This window comes from Gadus morhua, chromosome 5 (genome assembly GCF_902167405.1).
Source record: "Gadus morhua chromosome 5, gadMor3.0, whole genome shotgun sequence".
NCBI lineage: Eukaryota > Metazoa > Chordata > Actinopteri > Gadiformes > Gadidae > Gadus > Gadus morhua.
Genome location: NC_044052.1, coordinates 22,287,472 through 22,307,525, shown reverse-complemented (window position 1 = coordinate 22,307,525; position 20,054 = coordinate 22,287,472). Strand labels below are relative to the sequence as shown.

Here is a 20,054-nt window from a genome sequence, read left to right as displayed (position 1 = left end):
ACTCACTCACTCACCCACTGACTCACTCCAACACACACACACACACACACACGCTCACACATTACGCGGGTGGTGTGTGTGTATCATTCTGTGTGATGCAGATGCCAAGTGCTACGCATGCTGCATCCAAAATCCTTAATGGAAGGAGGTATCAGTCTGTGTGTAAATGTACCTTCATGTACTTCAACGCTAGTATTGGTACAAAGTGTACATATTCCTCCATACTGCAGGGGTTATGCAATACATGTTAGGTACATCTGCAAAGTATTTAATATTTGATTCATACATTAATATTTACACCTCTGATTTCCCTGAAGGCCTCGAAATATCTCCATCAGCTTCACCTGAACGCCGCTGGCTCCAGACTCACATGCATAACGAGTGTTAATGCTACAGCTAGCATTAGCATTCCCATTAGCACCGGGGTTAGCATGCCTCTCAGGAAGGTGTGTGTGTGTTGGTTGACAGTTAAACAGATGATTCAACTTGGAAAATATATCATTAATCCCTGTGAGGGGACTCAAGGTGTTCCAGACAGAAAAACAACTAGATGACATAGATATAGAGCTATAGATATAGAGCTCGTTTGTCCGCCCCTTCCGGGAGACCCCCACGTCTGGGTTAGGAAAACATGAATGGGTTTCAATGAAGAGAAAGTAATTATTACCTGATCCCAGTCTTTATATGCCTTGGATTACACACACGTTATGCCGATGGGGAGATTGTCGGCCTTGTCAACGCCAGTCGCAGTGGGCGTGACGTCACATACGAGACATGTAGTCTTTCTCATTGGGTTTTCTCTACAGCCTTTAACTGAACAATTGCACAACAAACGGTCAAACTCTTGACATGAAAAATTATCATTTAAGTCCACAAACAATATATATGTAATCCAGGGCATATAAAGACTGGGTCCAGAAGATAATTACTTTCTCTCCATTGAAACCCATTCATATTTTACGATCTCATAGGTCCCATGGGCTCTACCTTTATTCCACTCACCTGAATAAAGGAACGTCCGCTTGAAGATTTCTTAAAAGGCAGGCGACTTAGAGTGATTTTGACTGGGAAAGGACCTCTGTCCCATCAGAAGTCCATTCATTCAGGTGGTTTGTTACCCTGCGGCAAGATGGCTGCATTGTTTACGCGTGCTTACGGGAAGCCGAATGCACCATCGTGTCAGTATATACATTATATCTATGACGTCCTGTGTGCTGATGACCTCACGTCCTGTGTGCTGCTGACCTCACTTCCTGTGCGCTGACGACCTCACGTCCTGTGCGCTGACGACCTCACGTCCTGTGAGCTGACGACCTCACTTCCTGTTCCCCCTCCCCAGTCCCGCCCTCGGTGGAGCCGGTGTACCGCGAGGTGCGGCAGGCCCTGGGCCGGGCCTTCCTGCTGAGCTGCGGCCTCCAGCAGGCCCACCCGGCCCGCCTGCTCCAGTACGAGTGGCGGCTGGGCGACCGGCTGCTCACCCAGGGCATCCTTGGGGACCAGGACCCCCTGACCCACTACCAGGTCCGGGCCCTGAACCGCGAGGGCTACGGCGAGTACACCTGTGAGGTCACCAACGAGGCGGGCTCCGGCCGCTGCACCTTCCTGGTCACAGGTCAGCACCCGCACCTAGCAACCGCACCTAGCAACCGCACCTAGCAACCGTACCTAGCAGCCAGACGTAGCACCCGGACTGCTCCCCAGTATCATGCTACTCTAGTAGTGTATCGTATCGTATAGTATAGTGTATATATATGTGGGTGTGGCCTACCCTCCAGAGTGGAGTTCAGTACAGCAGTAGAACAGCAGGACACATGAGGGTAGGAGTAGTTTAAAAAGTAGGCTCCAGGTAGGTAACAGGTAAAAATAAATCATGCTAGTCTGGTAGGCTGATGGTAGCAGCGTACGGCCTCGTAGGCTCCGTGACGGTAGGACGTGTGTTCATCCAGGGAAGGCCTGGAATGGTTAGAGTAAAGAAAAATAAATCCCGCTAGTATGGTAGTACGAAGGAAGCAGCGTCCACGGTCTCGGTGGTGTGGTGGTAGTATGGTAGTATGACGGGGGTTGTATGATGGTAGCAGCGTGGGGGTCTGCGTAGGCTGCTGACAGTAGGCCGTGTGTGCCCTCAGGGAAGGCCTACCCCCCGGAGTTCTACTACGACACCCCGGGCGCGCTGTGGCAGAGCCGCGTCCGGGTGTTCGGCTTCAGGCTGCAGTGGACCCAGATGGAGCCGGCCGCCGTCGACCGCATCATGGCCTACCGCCTGGGCATCCGGCAGGTAACCACGACGACCACCGGCGCCACGACAACCACAGCAACCGTCAGTAACCACGACATCCGCCAGTAGCAACGACGACCGCCAGTAACCATCACAGCCACCAGTAACCCCGACAACCACCAGTAACCACGACATCCACCAGTAACCACGACAACCACCAGTAACCCCGACAACCACCAGTAACCCCGACAACCACCAGTAACCACGACATCCACCAGTAACCCCGACAACCACCAGTAACCACGACAACCACCAGTAACCACGACAACCACCAGTGACCATGTCATCAGAAAGGTGACGTCCAGAACCCTGCCTTCATCTGCAACCCAAAACGGGCTGCAGAGCTACAGAGTCGGGGAGGACTTGAACGCTGCATCAGAGTGGGCGTGTCAGAGCATGGTTGACGCGTGTGCGTGTGCGTGTGTGTGTGCGTGTGCGTGTGTGCAGGTGGGGCTGGAACGCTGGTGGGAGCAGGAGATCGCCATCACAGGGCTGATCCAGAAGGGGGAGCTGCTGACCTACAACCTGACGGAGCTGGTGAAGCCTGAGGCCTACCTGGTCCGCCTCACCCCCATCACCCGCTACGGCGAGGGGGACGCCGCCCAGCGCACCATCACCTACAGCCGTACGTAGGCCTACCGCTAGCGCTACACCTACAGCCGTACGTAGGCCTACCGCTAGTGCTACACCTACAGCCGTACGTAGGCCTACCGCTAGCGCTACACCTACAGCCGTACGTAGACCTACCGCTAGTGCTACACCTACAGCCGTACGTAGGCCTACCGCTAGCGCTACACCTACAGCCGTACGTAGGCCTACCGCTAGTACAGTCCCCTACAGCCGTACGTAGGCCTGCCGCTAGGGCTACAGTAACCTACAGCCGTACGTAGGCCTACCACTAGCGCTACACCAACAGCCGTACGTAGGCCTACCGCTAGTATAGTCACCTACAGCCGTACGTAGGCCTACCGCTAACGCTACACCTACAGCCGTACGTAGGCCTATGGCTAGTACAGTCACCTACAGCCTACCGCTAGCGCTACACCTACAGCCGTACGTAGGCCTACCACTAGTGCTACAGTCACCTACAGCTGTAGGCCTACCGCCACACTAGTACTATAGTACCTATAGTGACTAGTACTAGTACTAGTAAGTAGCAGTACTAAATCATATAAGGTCATATCAGAACTGTAGTAATACTTGTCTCTTAAATATCGTCTTTTCTCTCACAGCTCCAGTCAACCCTCACCTCAGTAAGTTTGCACACAGACACACACACCCACACACACCCCCACACACACACACACACACACACCCACACACACACACACACACACACACACACACACACACACACACACACACACACACACACACACACACACACACACACACACACACACACACACACACACACACAAGCTGTGTTTATAGTGTATCTCATGTGTGTAGTCGTTTATCCTGTGTGTAGTATCCATAGTGTATCTCATGTGTGTAGTAGTGTATCCTGTGTGTAGTATTCATAGTGTATTTGTAGTAGTGTATCCTGTGTGTAGTAATCATAGTGTATCTCTTGTGTGTAGCAGTGTATGATATGTGTAGTATTCTTTGTGTATTTCATGTGTGTAGCAGTGTATCCTGTGTTTAGTATTCATAGTGTATGTTGTGTGTAGTAGTGAATCCTGTGTGCAGTATTTATATTGTATCTCATGTGTGTAGTATTTATAGTGTATCTCTTGTTTGCAGTAGTGTATCTTGTGTGTAGTAGTGTATCCTGTGTGTAGTATTCATAGTGTATTTGTAGCAGTGTATCCTGTGTGTAGTAATCATAGTGTACCTCTTGTGTGTTACAGGAGAGTTCCACTGTGGCTTCGAGGACGACGCCCTGTGCCTGTTCTCTCAGGACAAAACTGAGCATTTTGATTGGACGAGACACAGCGCCGCCACCAGAGACACCAAATACACGCCCAACACCGGGCCCAGCTCCGACCACCGCGGCTCCAAACAGGGTACACACAACGGGAACCAGTGGTTATAGACAGTCATACTTTAACACACAACGGGAACCAGTGGTTATAGACAGTCATACTTTAACACACAACAGGAACCAGTGGTCAGACAGTAATACTGTAACACACAACGGGAACCAGTGGTTACAGACAGTCATACTGTAACACACAACGGGAACCAGTGGTTACAGACAGTCATACTGTAACACACAACGGTGGTTATAGACAGTCATACTGTAACACACAACGGTGGTTATAGACAGTCATACTGTAACACACAACGGGAACCAGTGGTTATAGACAGTCATACTGTAACACACAACGGGAACCAGTGGTTATAGACAGTCATACTGTAACACACAACGGGAACCAGTGGTTATAGACAGTCATACTGTAACACACAACGGGAACCAGTGGTTATAGACAGTCATACTGTAACACACAACGGGAACCAGTGGTTATAGGCAGTCATACTGTAACACACAACGGGAGCCAGTGGTTACAGACAGTCATACTGTAACACACAACGGGAACCAGTGGTTATAGACAGTCATACTGTAACACACAACGGGAACCAGTGGTTATAGACAGTCATACTGTAACACACAACGGGAACCAGTGGTTATAGACAGTCATACTGTAACACACAACGGGAACCAGTGGTTATAGACAGTCATACTGTAACACACAACGGGAACCAGTGGTTATAGACAGTCATACTGTAACACACAACGGGAACGAGTGGTTATAGACAGTCATACTGTAACACACAACGGGAACCAGTGGTTATAGACAGTCATACTGTAACACACACAACGGGAACCGGTGGTTATAGACAGTCATACTGTAACACACAACAAGAACCAGTGGTTATAGACAGTCATACTGTGGTCTGACCTTTGACCCCTGCCAGGGTAAGGTAGTATGAGTCACTGTCTGACCTTTAACCCCTGCTAGGGTTACGTAGTATGAGTGATGGTTTGACCTCTGACCCCTGCCAGGGTTAGGTAGTATGAGATATGCTCTGACCTTTGACCCCCCAGGGTTAGGTAGTATGAGTCATGGTCTGACCTTTAACCCCTGCTAGGGTTAGGTAGTCTGAGTCATGTTCTGACCCCTGGACCCCAGCCAGGGTAAGGCAGTATGAGTGATGCTGTGACCTTTGACCCCCAGGGTACTACATGTACATCGAGACGTCGCGTCCCCGGCTGGAGGGGGACGCGGCCCGCCTGGTCTCGCCCTCCTTCACCACGGGGGGGCGGGCCTCCACCTACTGCCTCTCCTTCTACTACCACATGTACGGGAAACACATCGGTAAGTACTGCAGTACTGCTACAGTAGTACAGTCCTACTACTAGTACTGGGGGTTCACCTGTGAACTCTAACCTTTGGGGGCGGGGCCTCTGATGTGAACTTTAACCTTTGGGGGCGGGGCCTCTGATGTGAACTCTAACCTTTGGGGGCGGCTGTTTCATGTGAACTTTGACCTTTGGGGGCGGGGTCTCACTTGTGAACTTTAACCTTTGGGGGCGGGGTGTTTCAGGGTCACTCGGGGTCATCCTGCGTCAGAAAGGTCAGACTGTGACTGACAGCTCAGTGTGGAGCCTCACTGGTAACCAAGGTGACCGCTGGAGGCAGGCCAAGGTCAACATCCACCCAACCGCAACATTTCAGGTACCGCCCTACTGACCTAGTACTGACCCAGTACTGACCTAGTACTGACCTAGTACTGACCCAGTACTGACCCAGTACTGCCCTAGTACTGACCCAGTACTTACCCAGTACTGACCCAGTACTGACCTAGTACTGACCTAGTGCTGACCTAATTGGACCCTAGTACTGACCTAGTACTGACCTATTACTACCCTAGAAGTGAGTACTGAACTAGAATCACGCTCTTACTACTACCTAACTACTACCTTGATGTACCAACCTAGTTCAGACGATGTCTTTCTATCTGTCTTTCTACCTGTCCATCTGTCTGTCTGCGACCTATGTCTGTCTGTCTGTGGTCTACCTGTCTGTCTCTCTGTCTGTCGGTCTGTCTGTCTGTCTGTCTGTCTGTCTGTCTGTCTGTCTGTCTGTCTGACTGTCTGTCTGTCCAGGTGGTGATGGAAGGATTGAGGGGTTCTGGTATTGAAGGTGACATCGCCATCGATGACATCACCATAGAGGAAGGAGAATGTAAAGACCCGCCCCCAAACAGTGAGTTACCTCTCTCTATACCTGTCTCACTGTCTCTCTCTACTGTCTCTTTCTCTCCACCCTGTCTCACTCCTTCTACCTGTCTCTCTCTCCCTCTATACGTATCTCACTGTCCCTCACTCTCCCTCACTCTCTCTCTACCTGGCTCAATCTGTCTCGCTACCTCTCTGACTTTCACTCTCTCCCTGTCTCTCTCTCTGTCACTCTTTGTGCAAAGGTCATCAATATTATTCTGATCAAACCTTTTCCCTTCAATGCTCTCTCTCTCTCTCTCTCTCTCTCTCTCTCTCTCTCTCTCTCTCTCTCTCTCTCTCTCTCTCTCTCTCTCTCTCTCTCTCCTCCTCCTCCTCTTCACAGATCTGAGGTCTTTGGCCCCACCTCCTTTCCTTAATATATGGCAGCTGTCCGTCACTCTTACTCTGGTTCTGATTGGGTGTGGAAGGTGACCCCCCCCCCCCCCACCCCCCTTGCTTGAAAAGACACAATCACTCCCTCAAGCCACGCCCCCATCTGCCCTAGCCCCTCCCTGATTCCTCTATAACCCCGCCCCCAGAAGCCAAAGACCCTTGTAGGCGTGTGCGTGTGTGTGTGTGTGTGTGTGTGTGTGTGTGTGTGTGTGTGTGTGTGTGTGTGTGTGTGTGTGTGTGTGTGTGTGTGTGTGTGTGTGTGTGTGTGCGTGTGTGTGTGTGTGTGTGTCGGTTTGTCAGTGTGTGTCCTGGTAGTCTGAAGGTTGAACGGCCAGGGGTCGGAGGTCAGAGGTCATGGGAGGTCGTTTTGATGTTCTTGTACTGAAGGTGCTACATAAAAAAAAGTTACATCTTTTATTTATTATTATTTATCCCAGTGGGAAGCGACAAACACAGGGTTTCGATTTACAGGAACTTCTCTGACCTTCGACCCCTGGCGTGTGGGAGGAGCCTTGAGATTGACAGCCGGCTGGAACACGGAGGCTGAGATTTAATTGGCCAGTCTGTTTGTTCTAGGCCAGCCTTTTTATAACAAATAGGGTCCCTCTTCCTCTTATCCCCATCTCCCCCACCCCCCCCCCACTCTCCTGGTACTGGCCTGTTGTCGTGGCAACCGTCTCGAGCATCTCCTGGCCCACCTGGGGACTCGCTGCTCACTCATCGCCACGACGAGTGCCTTCAGACAGCCGGTACCGGAACTCACCGGAACAAATAGAACCCAACAGAAGCCAGTCAAACCCAACAGAACCCGGTATAGCTCACATAGGACCCAACAGAACCCAATATGATATAAACAAACCCAAGAAAACCCATAAAGGCCCCAAGAGAACAGAATCCAACATATCAGAACCCACTAGAACACCTCCCAACCCAACAGAACCCATTAGAACCCATGAAACCCAAAAGAACCAATAACACAACCCAATAGTATCTAAAAGAACACCATAGAACCCGGCACAACCCAGTCACGTCCAACAGAACCCTACGGAACCCTAAAGGAACCCAATAGAACGCAACAGAACCCAGAGGAACCTCCAAGAACCAACCAGGACGTCCCGAACCAACGCGGGGTCTGGGGTCCGGGTCACATGATATCCTGGAGCCTCCAAGCTTTCCTGAAGACTTTCTGGGGACGTTGAGGACAAGAGGAAGTTGTCATGGCTGACAGGAAGTGAGATGAACTGAAGCCTTGAGCTTCGTTGGGGACGCTGGGACAGCGACAACGACATCCTCGTCGTTCCTGTCGGACCGTTTTTACCGTTGGAGGTGCCCAGGGGCCGATGTAATCGCAGTATTTCCCAAGAGACCATCAAAACTGTTTTAGTATTTCAAAATAAGAGTTTGGCGCTCCCTTTTCGGAGAAGTGGCGTACTTTGTGCAATCGGAACGTTGGTCACCTGACCTAGCTGGTAGCTAGCTGACCTAGCGGGTGGCTAGCTCAACTAGCGGATGGTTAGCTGACCTAGCAGGTAGTTAGCCGACCTTGCTCTTGGTTAGCTGACCAAGCGGTGGTTAGCTGACCTAGCGGGTGGTTAGCTGACCTACCGGGTGGTTAGCTGAACTAGCTGCTGGTCAGCTGAACTAGCTGGTAGCTAGCTGAACTAGCTGGTGGCTAACTGATCTAGCCGGTTGTCAGCTGAACTAGCTGGTGGTCAGCTGAACTAGCAGGTGGCTAGCTGACTGCTGGTTGCTCGCTAAACTAGCTGGTAGTTGCTGACCTAGCTGTTGGTCAGCTGAACTAGCTGTTAGCTAACTGAACTAGCTGGTGGTCAGCTAAACTAGCTGGTGGCTAGCTGACTTTGCTGGGTGCTAGCTAATGCAGCTGGTGGTCAGCTGAACTAGCTAGTAGTTGGCTAACCTAGCAGGTCGATAGCTGAACTAGCTGGTGGTTAGCTAACCTAGCTAGAGGCTTGCTGACGTTGCTGGTAGCTAGCCTACCTAGCTGTGTTTGAAGTAAATTTGTGTAATTTAATCATGTATCGTCCCCATTTTACTTATTTTTTGGTTTGTATCCAGATAATATTTTGCATTTCATGGATTTTATTTCATGTCATAGTTTGTATCTCATAGAGGTGTGCTTGGAGTTGAAAGCATCTATTTTTCATTAAGATTTATGATATGAATGATTGATAACTTCCAGATGAATCAGCACTGTCCTCCGACGGCTATACGAAGGGCCCTTATTTGACTTATTCCGACTCATTGTAGTTTTTATTACTGCTCCACCTAGTGGCTTCAGCCTGAAGCTTCGCCCGCGTCAAACATATTCTATTTTTCTACACCAGGCGCTAACAAACTAAACTAAACTAACCTTATCTTATGTTTAAAAGGGAGTTTTGGATTTTGAGTCATTATACATTTTGCAAATAAACGTACAACATTGTGGGGACTTGGTGTGTCTGTAGTCCTGCAGTACATTGTGCATAGTGGGGACTTAAACACTGATGTTCATTGCAGATTGTTATTTATTTTTCAAATAAGGCAATGATGTCCATATGGAAGACTATAATGCTAAAGCAAAATGTGGGATAACCCCATCTGCCAATCCAACAAATAAACAAACAACTGACAGAACAGGGTTCTGGGGGCGGGGCTTATGCCGTCAAAAATTGTAATGTAATGTATTTCCGAACAACATCTGAGTTCTGCGACTCCAAGACGAGTCCAATGACCATGGCGAATCACACTTACCGGGCTAAATGATACAATGACCTGTAGTCAAATATGGGCTCTTAATAACCACATGTTTTATGACCTCTGAAAACTCATCAATCACACACACATATACACACACACACACACACACACACACACACACACACACACACACACACACACACACACACACACACACACACACACACACACACACACACACACACACACACACACACACATCCTTATATATTGAACATACACACACATAACATAGATACGTAACATGCACATAAAACACAAGTACTGATACGGTTCCATAAACCAAATAGGTCCAGTACAGAAGTGTGTGAAACAGTATTATTATTAAAGTTACATCATGGGTTATCATTTTATGATTTTGGAATGGGTAATAATTCGTTTTTATGATTTAGGAATTGAAAATAATTCGTTTTGATAATTTAGGAATGGGTAATAATTACTTTTCATCGTTTAGGAATGGGTAATAAATATTTTTCATCCTTTAGGAATGGGTAATATTTGAGATGAAGATCATGAAGCAACAGTCAGACGTTGAGCGAGAAATATTTTTGTAAATGTGAAAAACTGCTGAATTAATCTGCCATTCACTGGATTAACATCTCTGATGCTATCATTTCATTATTATGATTATTATCAAAATAAATGAATCCACTGGAGCTTACGATAGCTGTTTGTGGGTTTGTGTGTGTGCGCAGCATCCCGTTTTAGGAGTGTCTTTACCGCCACCCAGCGGTGAGTGTTGGTTGTTCATCCTACAGTTATTGAGTTGGTGCGGGAGAGTGAGAAGCTTGACGTATCCAACATCTAAATCTCCTCACTACTTCTAGTTTTATCTTCTCTATTGTCCATGGTTTTACCTGAGCGATGGAAACACGACCTGTAGCCATAACATAAATAGGCGACCTGTAGCCATAACATAAATAGGTATATTACAGGATAAAAATATATTTTTCATTATTGTTTTGGATTACTTTCCTTTCCTTTTGCTCCTTGCCTCTTTCGGCCTAGCTTCATTAGCATCACAAAATTCACCAGACACTTTTGTTTTCATTTATTTAATAGCTCCAACCAACATAAGAACAATATATCAACATTTTCCTATTCCCAAACCTTTAGACACAGGCAACCCCCCCCCCGCCCCCCTTCTGACAACCCCGTCCTCCACCCAGCCCCCCCACTAGAACGTAGAGCCCAGCCGGCCGCTCAATGAGTCGGGGCCGGGCCCTGGGAGCAGAGCGGTGCGCGGGTGGAGGTCCTTCCACTGGAGGACCTGAGAGGACAGCTGCTCCACCTCTGCCACCTGGGCCAGCAGCTGGGCCACACCGCTGTTCTGTAGGCAGGGGGAGAGAGCGGAGGGGGAAACACAGCGGTCGGTGTGAAGGATTGTGGGAGATGTAGTCTTGGTGATCAACAGTTTAGCCACGCTGTCGGGGAGCGACGACTAAACTAAACAAACCTTAGCTTATGTTTAAAAGTGAGTTTGGGGGTTTTTGAATTATTATCCATTTTGCAAATACAACGTAGCGGGGAACTTGGTGTGTCTGAAGTCCGACAGAACACGATGCAACGTGGGGACTTCCAACACTGATGTACATTGCAGATCGTTATTTACATCCGAGTGGTGGGTGTGAAGGATTGTTGGAGATGTAGTCTTGGTGCTCACCAGTTTAGCCACGCTGTCGGGGAGCGAGGGCAGCGCGCGCAGCGTGGTCACGTGACGCTCCAGGCTCTCGATGAAGTCCAGGACCATCTGGATGAGCTCCACCACATACCTGCACAACATTCACCTGGTTATACTGGGGAGCAGAGCATAGTTATACTGGTTGCACCGGTGGCCACTGGGAGACCTCCAGTAAAACAATTGTCAGCAGATGGCACTGTCTTTGTACATGTTAGCCGCGCAGGTGTGTTAGCCGCACGGGGTGTTACCTGTGGAGGTGTGTGACCTCTACGGGTGCGTTACCTGTGCAGGTGTGTTACCTGTGCAGGTGTGTTACCTGTGCAGGGGTGTGTTAACTCGGCAGGTGTGTACCTGTGTGTTCCCTGTGCAGGGGTGTGTTAACTCTGCAGGTGTGTAACTGTGTGTTACCTGTGCGGGGGTGTGTTACCTCTTCAGGTGTGTACCTGTGTGTTACCTGTGCGGGGGTGTGTTACCTCTTCAGGTGTGTACCTGTGTGTTACCTGTGCGGGGGTGTAACTGTGTGTTACCTGTGCAGGTGAGCCTCCATAGGCAGGCTGGTCTGACAGAAGGGCTTCATCAGCCTCTGGCTTAGGCTGCTCTGCTCCTTCAGAAGGTCCTGCAGGTGACTCGCAAACACCTGCAGGTCCCTGAACCTCCGGGCTGCAGGCAGGAGACAAGCCAGCATGACTCATTAACCCAGCAGAACCCAGACCCCTAGAACCACTAGAATCAGGTAGAACCACCCGAACACACTCCTATCAGAACCACCAGAACACACTCCTATCAGAACCATCAGAACACACTCCTATCAGGTAGAACCACCCGAACACACTCCTATCAGAACCATCAGAACACACTCCTATCAGGTAGAACCACCCAAACACACTCCTATCAGAACCACCAGAACACACTCCTACTCAGGTAGAACCATCAGAACACACTCCTATCAGGTAGAACCACCAGAACACACTCCTATCAGGTAGAACCACCAGAACACACTCCTATCAGGTAGAACCACCAGAACACACTCCTATCAGGTAGAACCATCAGAACACACTCCTATCAGGTAGAACCATCAGAACACACACCTGCTCAGGTAGAACCCCCAGAACACACACCTGCTCAGGTAGAACCATCAGAACAAACTCTTACTCAGGTAGAACTTGTGTGTCACATCAGCGCTCTCTTTCTCCAGGCTCAGGAGCTCCGCCTCCAGACGTAACTGGAACATGAAAGGATCGGTAAGTCTGCATTTGGGAACTAAGTTAGTCAAGATAGTCTGAGACCTACAGGTGTTACACAGCCCCATCGTATGGAACTACACTATAACTTAAACTACAGTATTAACCGCAGTATAAAAGTATTAAACTAAAGTATTAACCACAGTGTGACAGTATTAAACTACAGCATCAACCCAAGTGCAACTGTTACACTACAGTCTTAACTGCAGTGTAACAGTTTTAAACTACAGTATTGACCCCAGTATAACTTGTGCTAAACTATAATATTAACGACGTGCAACTGATAAACTACAGTATCAACCCCAACTTGTACTAAACTACAGTATTAACCACATTATTAGACTACAGTTTTAACTACTGATCAGCTGTTAAACTACCAGCCCATTGTCTGTACCTGAGCCAGCTCCCGCTTGGCCCTGATGTGTTGCTCAGCGGCCTGGAGACGCGGGGAGAAGGCGTGGCTTTCCCTAGGGGCGGAGTCAAACTCCTCCTGGACCAAAAGAATAGACCAATAGGATCACACATTTAGAGATGGCTTGGTTTGGAGATGGTTAGTTATGGTAAGGGTTAGTTATGGCAAGGGCTATTAGTGTGGTTGCAAAGCAGGCCGTCTACTTATAGAGACAAACCCATGCATTCATAATATTAAGATTATATATATATATATATATATATATTAAATTGTTATTAGATATTAGGTTAGAGGTGGTTAATTAGATACTAGGTTTGTAAAGGTATTAAGTTAGAGGAGGTAACAGTAGGGTGGTAGTTCTCAGAGATGGTTAGTAAAGGTATTAGGTTAGAGGTGTTTACATTAGAGATGGTTAGTTAAGTTTAGGTTAGAAATGGTTAGTTAAGCCAGGTACTATGTTAGAGATGGTTTTTCAAGGTACTAGTTTAGAGATGGTTATTTAAGGTAATAGGTTAGAGATGGTTAGTAAAGGTATTAAATTAGAGATGATTAGTTAAGGTACTAGGTTAGAGGTGGATGTCCTCGTCATCTGACCTGTGTCCAGATCCCCTTCGCCACGCAGCTGGACAGGAAGCTTCCTGCCGGGGTGATGGAGAACGGGCTCCGCTCCCATGGATCCATCAGCTGGGTTAACCCTAACCCCAGACCCTCCAGACAACGGAACCCGAGGAACTGAAGCACAGCAGCTGGCGCGAGGTCAGCCGAGGATCATCAATATCCTCCGATCATCAATCATCGATCATCCACGCTTAACCACTAAGGCCGTGTCACTTAAAGTGCGAGGATTTATTATTTTGAAGTTCAATAATAAAAGTGTACACCCGCTATTTTATTTGAGCTTTCGCTGTTGTTTTCTCTTCGTCACTTCCGGTAGGGATACCGCGTCACTTCCTGCTTTCGATGCAGGTCGTATGGCGCATGCGCACACACGGTCGAGTGGACGTTAACCCAAAGCTCTCCTGCTTTTCTCTTTTAATCGCTTTAAGAGTAAGATAAACGTTCTAGCTGCTTCTGTATTGTTCCAACTACGTACGGCGGAGGTCTGAGGGGTCCTGCATGAACCTCGGACCCTCGGAAGGGCTTCCTGTGTGAGGTTAGTTTCTAGCAGGGCTGGGCACTACCGTTAACCATTCACTGCGCGGTGACATGTTATTCACAAAGTTGTCTCGTAGTATCCCCTCCTAGGTTCCATGTCATAAGGTGTGGGGACGTTGAGACAGGCTTCCTAATGTTAGGACTGTTGTTGTTGTTGTTGTTGTTGTTGTTGAGGTGACTACGCCCTCATGCGCTACTCGTCTGTTTATCTCACAGGATCAGAGGAGGGGAATCATCCGCTACTCTGTTAGGATTTGTCATCCCTGGTGCGTCTGGAGCTCAAGTAAAGTGAAGCTCGACACGTCCCACAGAGCGACGGCTCAGGGTGACAGGTTAGGCTGACAGGTGGGTCGTGGAAGGTGTAGGGACCAGTGAGCGTGATGGGCAACAGCGCGATCAAGGCCCACCTGGAGACATCCCAGAAGACCGGGGTCTTCCAGCTGACCGGGAAAGGACTGCAAGAGGTAAGGTTCTCTCTCTCTCTCTCTCTCTCTCTCTCTCTCTCTCTCTCTCTCTCTCTCTCTCTCTCTCTCTCTCTCTCTCTCTCTCTCTCTCTCTCTCTCTCTCTCTCTCTCTCTCTCTCTCAGCACAAAAAGTAAAACATGACACAACATAAGAGAGAAAATCTGCAAAATCGTACTATTAAATACAGGATCCTCTGCTTATTCAACTTGCTGCATTGGCATTGCATGTTCATATTGACCAAAACATTAAACAATAATAGATTTTAAGATTCTAGAACTTTATTAGTCCCATACACACATACAGGATGTCCGGGGAAGTGAGGACGGCTTACAGGACTGTGCAGAAACAGTATTACAGTCAGCAGAAGCAACAGTCTCCTTAATAGCGGTAGATGTTGATAGGGGCCCCTAATAAATATGTATATTTGTGGATAGACACTTATATAATCATGGTTGTACTAGTCACATACCGTATATATGTAAAATATTTTAACGAAATTGCAATGAGGTACATTTTTGATCATACTACGACTGAATAAACACAGAACAATGTCACCTTTCCTAAGGTACATTCATGGATTTTTCAAAGTCAATTCTAGTTGTTGGTTCTCTCTGGTGAAGTCGATGGATCCCTAAAGTACGAGATGTGTTCCAGTTTCCTGAGGAGCTACAGCGGCTGACGGCTAACCTGCGCACCGTGGATGTTTCTCACAACAAGATCGAGGTGCTCCCGGCCTCCATCGGGAACTTCCTCCAGATGAAGAGTCTCACGCTCAACTCCAACAAACTCAGTAAGACCGTCTACAAGTTAGAACAAACTACACATTAGACCTTCCAAAATGTAGGACTGCCTACTCATTAGACCTTCTACAAGATAGGACTACCTACACATTAGCAATCCTCAAGTTAAGACTGCCTACACATAAGAGAACTACAACTTAGGACTATCTACAAGTTAGAACAAACTATATATTAGACTGTCTACAAGTTAGAACAAACTACACATTAGACTGTCTACAAGTTAGAACAAACTACACATTAGACTGTCTACAAGTTAGAACAAACTACACATTAGACTGTCTACAAGTTAGAACAAACTACACATTAGACTGTCTACAAGTTAGACCAAACTACACATTAGATTGTCTACAAGTTAGAACAAACTACACATTGGACCTTGTACAAGTTAGAACTACCGTTACTTACACATTAGACCTTGTACAGGTTAGAACTACCTGCACATTAGACCTTGTATAAGTTAGAACTTGTAGCGTGTAAACATAATTTTGGGTTGTAAACTTGTAGACTATAGAAGTAGTGTTGAGCTGTTATGACCTTTATGTATAATAACTTGTAATGTGTTTCCAGTGATTACTTGTACGTAGACTTGGCAGCCACCTGGTGTTTAGAGGTATTGACTTGTAGGCGTGGTGTCTACTGCCCTGTCCCCAGCCAGCCTGCCAGGTGAGCTCAGCAAGTTGAGGAAGCTGGAGACCCTGAGTGTGAGCGGGAACCAGATCACAGGCCTCCCGTCCTCCCTGGGCCAGCTCCGGGCCCTGCGCACCCTCAACCTGTCCGGGAACCAGATCCGAGAGTTCCCACCCGGCCTGGGGACCCTGCGCATGTTGGACCTGCTGGACCTCTCCAAGAACCACATCCGGGTGGTCCCCGTGGAGGTCTCCACCCTGCAGGCCATCGAGATCAACCTCAACCAGAACCAGGTACTGGAACTAGGACTAACCTCAACCGGAACCTGGTACCAGTGTACTAACCTCAACCAGAACCAGGTACTGGAACTAGGAATAACCTCAACCAGAACCTGGTACCAGAGTACTAACCTCAACCAGAACCAGGTACTGGAACTAGGACTAACCTCAACCAGACCCTGCTACCAGAGTACTAAACTAACCCAGAACCTCTTACCAGAGTACTAACCTCAACCAGAACCAGGTAATGGAACTAGTACTAACCTCAACCAGAACCAGGTACCAGAGTACTAAACTGAACCAGAACCACTTACCAGAGTACTAACCTCAACCAGAACCAGGTAATGGAACTAGTACTAACCTCAACCAGAACCTCTTACCAGAGTACTAACCTCAACCAGAACCAGTTACCAGTAGAGCTGTAACGTTACACAAACTCATGATTCGGTTTGTATCACGATTGTTGACCCACGGTTCGATACATCCCACGCTTTTTAAATATAAAAAGCATTTTATTTATATATTATATAACAATTAACTTAATGTAACATTTAATAACAAATAATTTGGAGCACTGAACCGATTTGAACAGAAAGAATACTAATAGTATAGCTAAATTAATAAATAAATAACCAAAGATTGCAGTTGGAGGATGCTTGCAGGTAGGCAAAAACCCTCAACTAGTTTGGTGGTTTAGTCAAATTAGTCAAAATATCCGATTCGCAATAACGAGCCATAGTGTTAAGAGTAGCGTTTGTGGGTGCGCGAGAATGGCAGTGTGCGTATGTGTGTGTGTGAGTGACGTCAGCGAGTGAGTGGACGAGCGAGGAGAGCGAGCGGTAGGGTGTGTGTGTGTGTGTGTCTAGTGAAGAATCGAGCGAGTCCGGTAGAATAAAGTATCCATCCTGTCAATAATCGGTGGCCGCTTCATTCCGACCTATAAGCAGACCAACTGCCGGTCCAAGCACACAAAACAATAGAGACAGGATCACACAGGCTATTTTTTCGCACTTGGCCCACTCTGGCTAAATGTCGTTCTTATCGCATGTGAGGACTTCGACGGCTGTGGAGAAATGCAATCCTCCGTAGCCACGGAGAGCTGTCACCACAGAGAGGGCATCTCATCGCAGACCTACGGCATCGATAAGAGGAGCGGTGTCAGCAGACTATTATTTAGACAAATTATTAGCAAATTTCAATCAGACAATTTGACCGGAGAGTTAGAAAGGGCGTATCGCGATCTGCCTTCACACACCGCGAGACAGGTTTGTGGCTTTGAGTGTCGCAATTTCGGTTTCGATACGTGTATCGTTACAGCCCTAGTTACCAGGTATTCACCCCCGTACCAGGTACTAACCAGGTACCAGGGACCAGGTATTCACCCCCGTACCAGGTACTAACCAGGGACCAGGTATTCACCCCCGTACCAGGTACTAACCAGGTACCAGGGACCAGGTATTCACCCCCGTACCAGGTACTAACCAGGTACCAGGGACCAGGTATTCACCCCCGTACCAGGTACTAACCAGGTACCAGGGACCAGGTATTCACCCCCGTACCAGGTACTAACCAGGTACCAGGGACCAGGTATTCACCCCCGTACCAGGTACTAACCAGGGACCAGGTATTCACCCCCGTACCAGGGACTAACCAGGTACCAGGGACCAGGTATTCACCCCCGTACCAGGGACTAACCAGGTACCAGGGACCAGGTATTCACCCCCGTACCAGGGACTAACCAGGTACCAGGGACCAGGTATTCACCCCCGTACCCTCCGTCCCCAGATCTCGGAGGTGAGTGCTGAGGTGGGCCGCTCCCCGCGCCTCAAGGTGCTGCGCCTGGAGGAGAACTGCCTGGAGCTCTCCTCCATCCCCGTCGCCATCCTCAGCCAATCACAGGTCTCCCTGCTCTCGCTGGAGGGGAACCTCTTCCAGGTCAAGAGGATGAGGGAGCTGGAGGGATACGAGCAGGTACTAATCCCACAGGACTCCCACAGTACCTAATACTACAGTACTACCACAGTACTACTACAGTACCATAATCCCACAGGACTATTACTGTACTACTGCAGTACCATAATACTACAGTACTACTACAGTACTGCTACAGTACCATAATACTACAGTACTACTGCAGTACTGCTACAGTACCATAATACTACAGTACTACTGCAGTACTGCTACAGTACCATAATACTACAGTACTACTGCAGTACTGCTACAGTACCATAATACTACAGTACTACTGCAGTACTACTACAGTACCATAATACTACAGTACTACCACAGTACTACTGCAGTACCATAATCCCACAGGACTACTACTGTACTACTGCAGTACCATAATACTACAGTACTGCTACAGAACCATAATACTACAGTACTTCTACTGTACTACTACAGTACCATAATACTACACTACTACTAAACTACTACTACAGTACCATAATACTACACTACTACTAAAGTACTGCTACAGAACCATAATACTACACTACTACTAAAGTACTACTACAGTACCATAATACTACAGTACTCCTACAGTGCTATAATGCTACAGTACTCCTACAGTACCATAATACTACAGTAATACTACAGTACTATAATACTACAGTACTACTGTACTGCTACAGTACAATAACACTACAGTGCTATAATGCTACAGTTCTACTACAGTACTAATACAGTACGATAATACTTCAGTACGATAAGACTACAGTTCTACCACAGTATTACCACGGTAGCCTGACCCTACCATAGTAGCGCAGTACTCTTTGTAGTACTGAATGTTTTGTGTTGTCTTCCAGTACATGGAGCGCTTCACAGCCACCAAGAAGAAGTTCTCCTGAGAGGTCAGGAGGACGTCCGACCTCTGACCCCTACCAGCTGCCCGCGCTTCAAATCAAACTTTATTCATAAAGACTCAGGCTACAGAGACCAGCAAGATACCCCCGCCAAGACGACACCTGGACACCGCGAAAACACACTATACACACACACACACACACACACACACACACACACACACACACACACACACACACACACACACACACACACACACACACACAGACCACACACACACACACACACACACACACACACACACACACACTCAGCAGTCCGTTTAACCGTGGGTAACGAGGTATTAACTATGATCTCAGAGATGTTATATTCCTTTGTTCCTTTCCTTTATGATTTTAACCTCACTTTAAACCCAGAGTTTCAGCCAAGTTGTACTGGGAATGTTCTGCAAATGTGAGGCCGTCCAGCTAAAGCTAATGCTAACAGAGTATTGATGGGAGCGGTCGGTTGGCACACCTCACTGAAATATGCATTTGGGAACACATTAATCACACTGTGAAACAGGTTATTGAACTAATCATACGTTTCATTGAAGGAGTTTTGCTTCCTAATGTTTTCCAACACCTCTTTTCCCAGTTTAACAGAACACTACTAGTCTGACCGCGTGTATAACTTGTAAATTATGGATGCCTCAAAACGGAAAGTGTTATTTAAAAGCTGTTGCATTGTAATATATCCATTAATAAAATCACGAATGACTAGAACCTCCACCCTCCACTCATGGTGATCCTGTGGGAATGAATGCAGTTTGAATCATAAATATAGTCTCTAATCAAACTATAATTAATGACTGTAACCGGCTCTGGCTGTTGGTGGGTGCTCACTAGTGCGTGCTGAGTAAATTGATAACCCAAGGTCTATCGGAATGGCCTCAGGT

The 20,054-nt window shown here is 47.8% G+C and overlaps 3 protein-coding genes across 3 annotated transcripts in view; 2 read left to right on the top strand and 1 right to left on the bottom strand.

Moving 5' to 3' along the window:
- mdga2a (MAM domain containing glycosylphosphatidylinositol anchor 2a) overlaps positions 1 to 9,339 on the top strand; it is a 25,881-nt gene extending 16,542 nt beyond the window's left edge. Inside the window, exons 9-17 of the mRNA XM_030357266.1 lie at positions 1,340 to 1,612; positions 2,127 to 2,275; positions 2,723 to 2,900; positions 3,508 to 3,528; positions 4,129 to 4,284; positions 5,458 to 5,598; positions 5,828 to 5,958; positions 6,390 to 6,489; positions 6,847 to 9,339. Of these exons, the coding sequence (XP_030213126.1) occupies positions 1,340 to 1,612; positions 2,127 to 2,275; positions 2,723 to 2,900; positions 3,508 to 3,528; positions 4,129 to 4,284; positions 5,458 to 5,598; positions 5,828 to 5,958; positions 6,390 to 6,489; positions 6,847 to 6,935 (1,238 nt within the window). The 3' untranslated portion in view covers positions 6,936 to 9,339. The remainder of the gene's footprint in view (positions 1 to 1,339; positions 1,613 to 2,126; positions 2,276 to 2,722; positions 2,901 to 3,507; positions 3,529 to 4,128; positions 4,285 to 5,457; positions 5,599 to 5,827; positions 5,959 to 6,389; positions 6,490 to 6,846) is intronic.
- A 1,353-nt stretch (positions 9,340 to 10,692) lies between these two features.
- Positions 10,693 to 13,921, bottom strand: haus2 (HAUS augmin like complex subunit 2). Its single transcript, XM_030355791.1, has 6 exons — positions 13,582 to 13,921; positions 12,970 to 13,065; positions 12,487 to 12,556; positions 11,862 to 11,994; positions 11,317 to 11,425; positions 10,693 to 10,983 (listed from the first exon to the last, which is right to left on the bottom strand). The coding sequence occupies exons 1-6, from the start codon at positions 13,666 to 13,668 to the stop codon at positions 10,831 to 10,833; spliced, it is 648 nt and encodes a 215-aa protein (XP_030211651.1). The 5' UTR covers positions 13,669 to 13,921; the 3' UTR covers positions 10,693 to 10,830.
- Positions 13,922 to 13,941: 20 nt separating this feature from the next.
- On the top strand, positions 13,942 to 19,887 carry lrrc57 (leucine rich repeat containing 57). The gene is made up of 6 exons (XM_030355790.1): positions 13,942 to 14,140; positions 14,359 to 14,606; positions 15,262 to 15,397; positions 16,059 to 16,327; positions 18,098 to 18,283; positions 19,120 to 19,887. The coding sequence occupies exons 2-6, from the start codon at positions 14,523 to 14,525 to the stop codon at positions 19,159 to 19,161; spliced, it is 717 nt and encodes a 238-aa protein (XP_030211650.1). The 5' UTR covers positions 13,942 to 14,140; positions 14,359 to 14,522; the 3' UTR covers positions 19,162 to 19,887.
- The last annotated feature ends 167 nt before the right edge of the window (positions 19,888 to 20,054 follow it).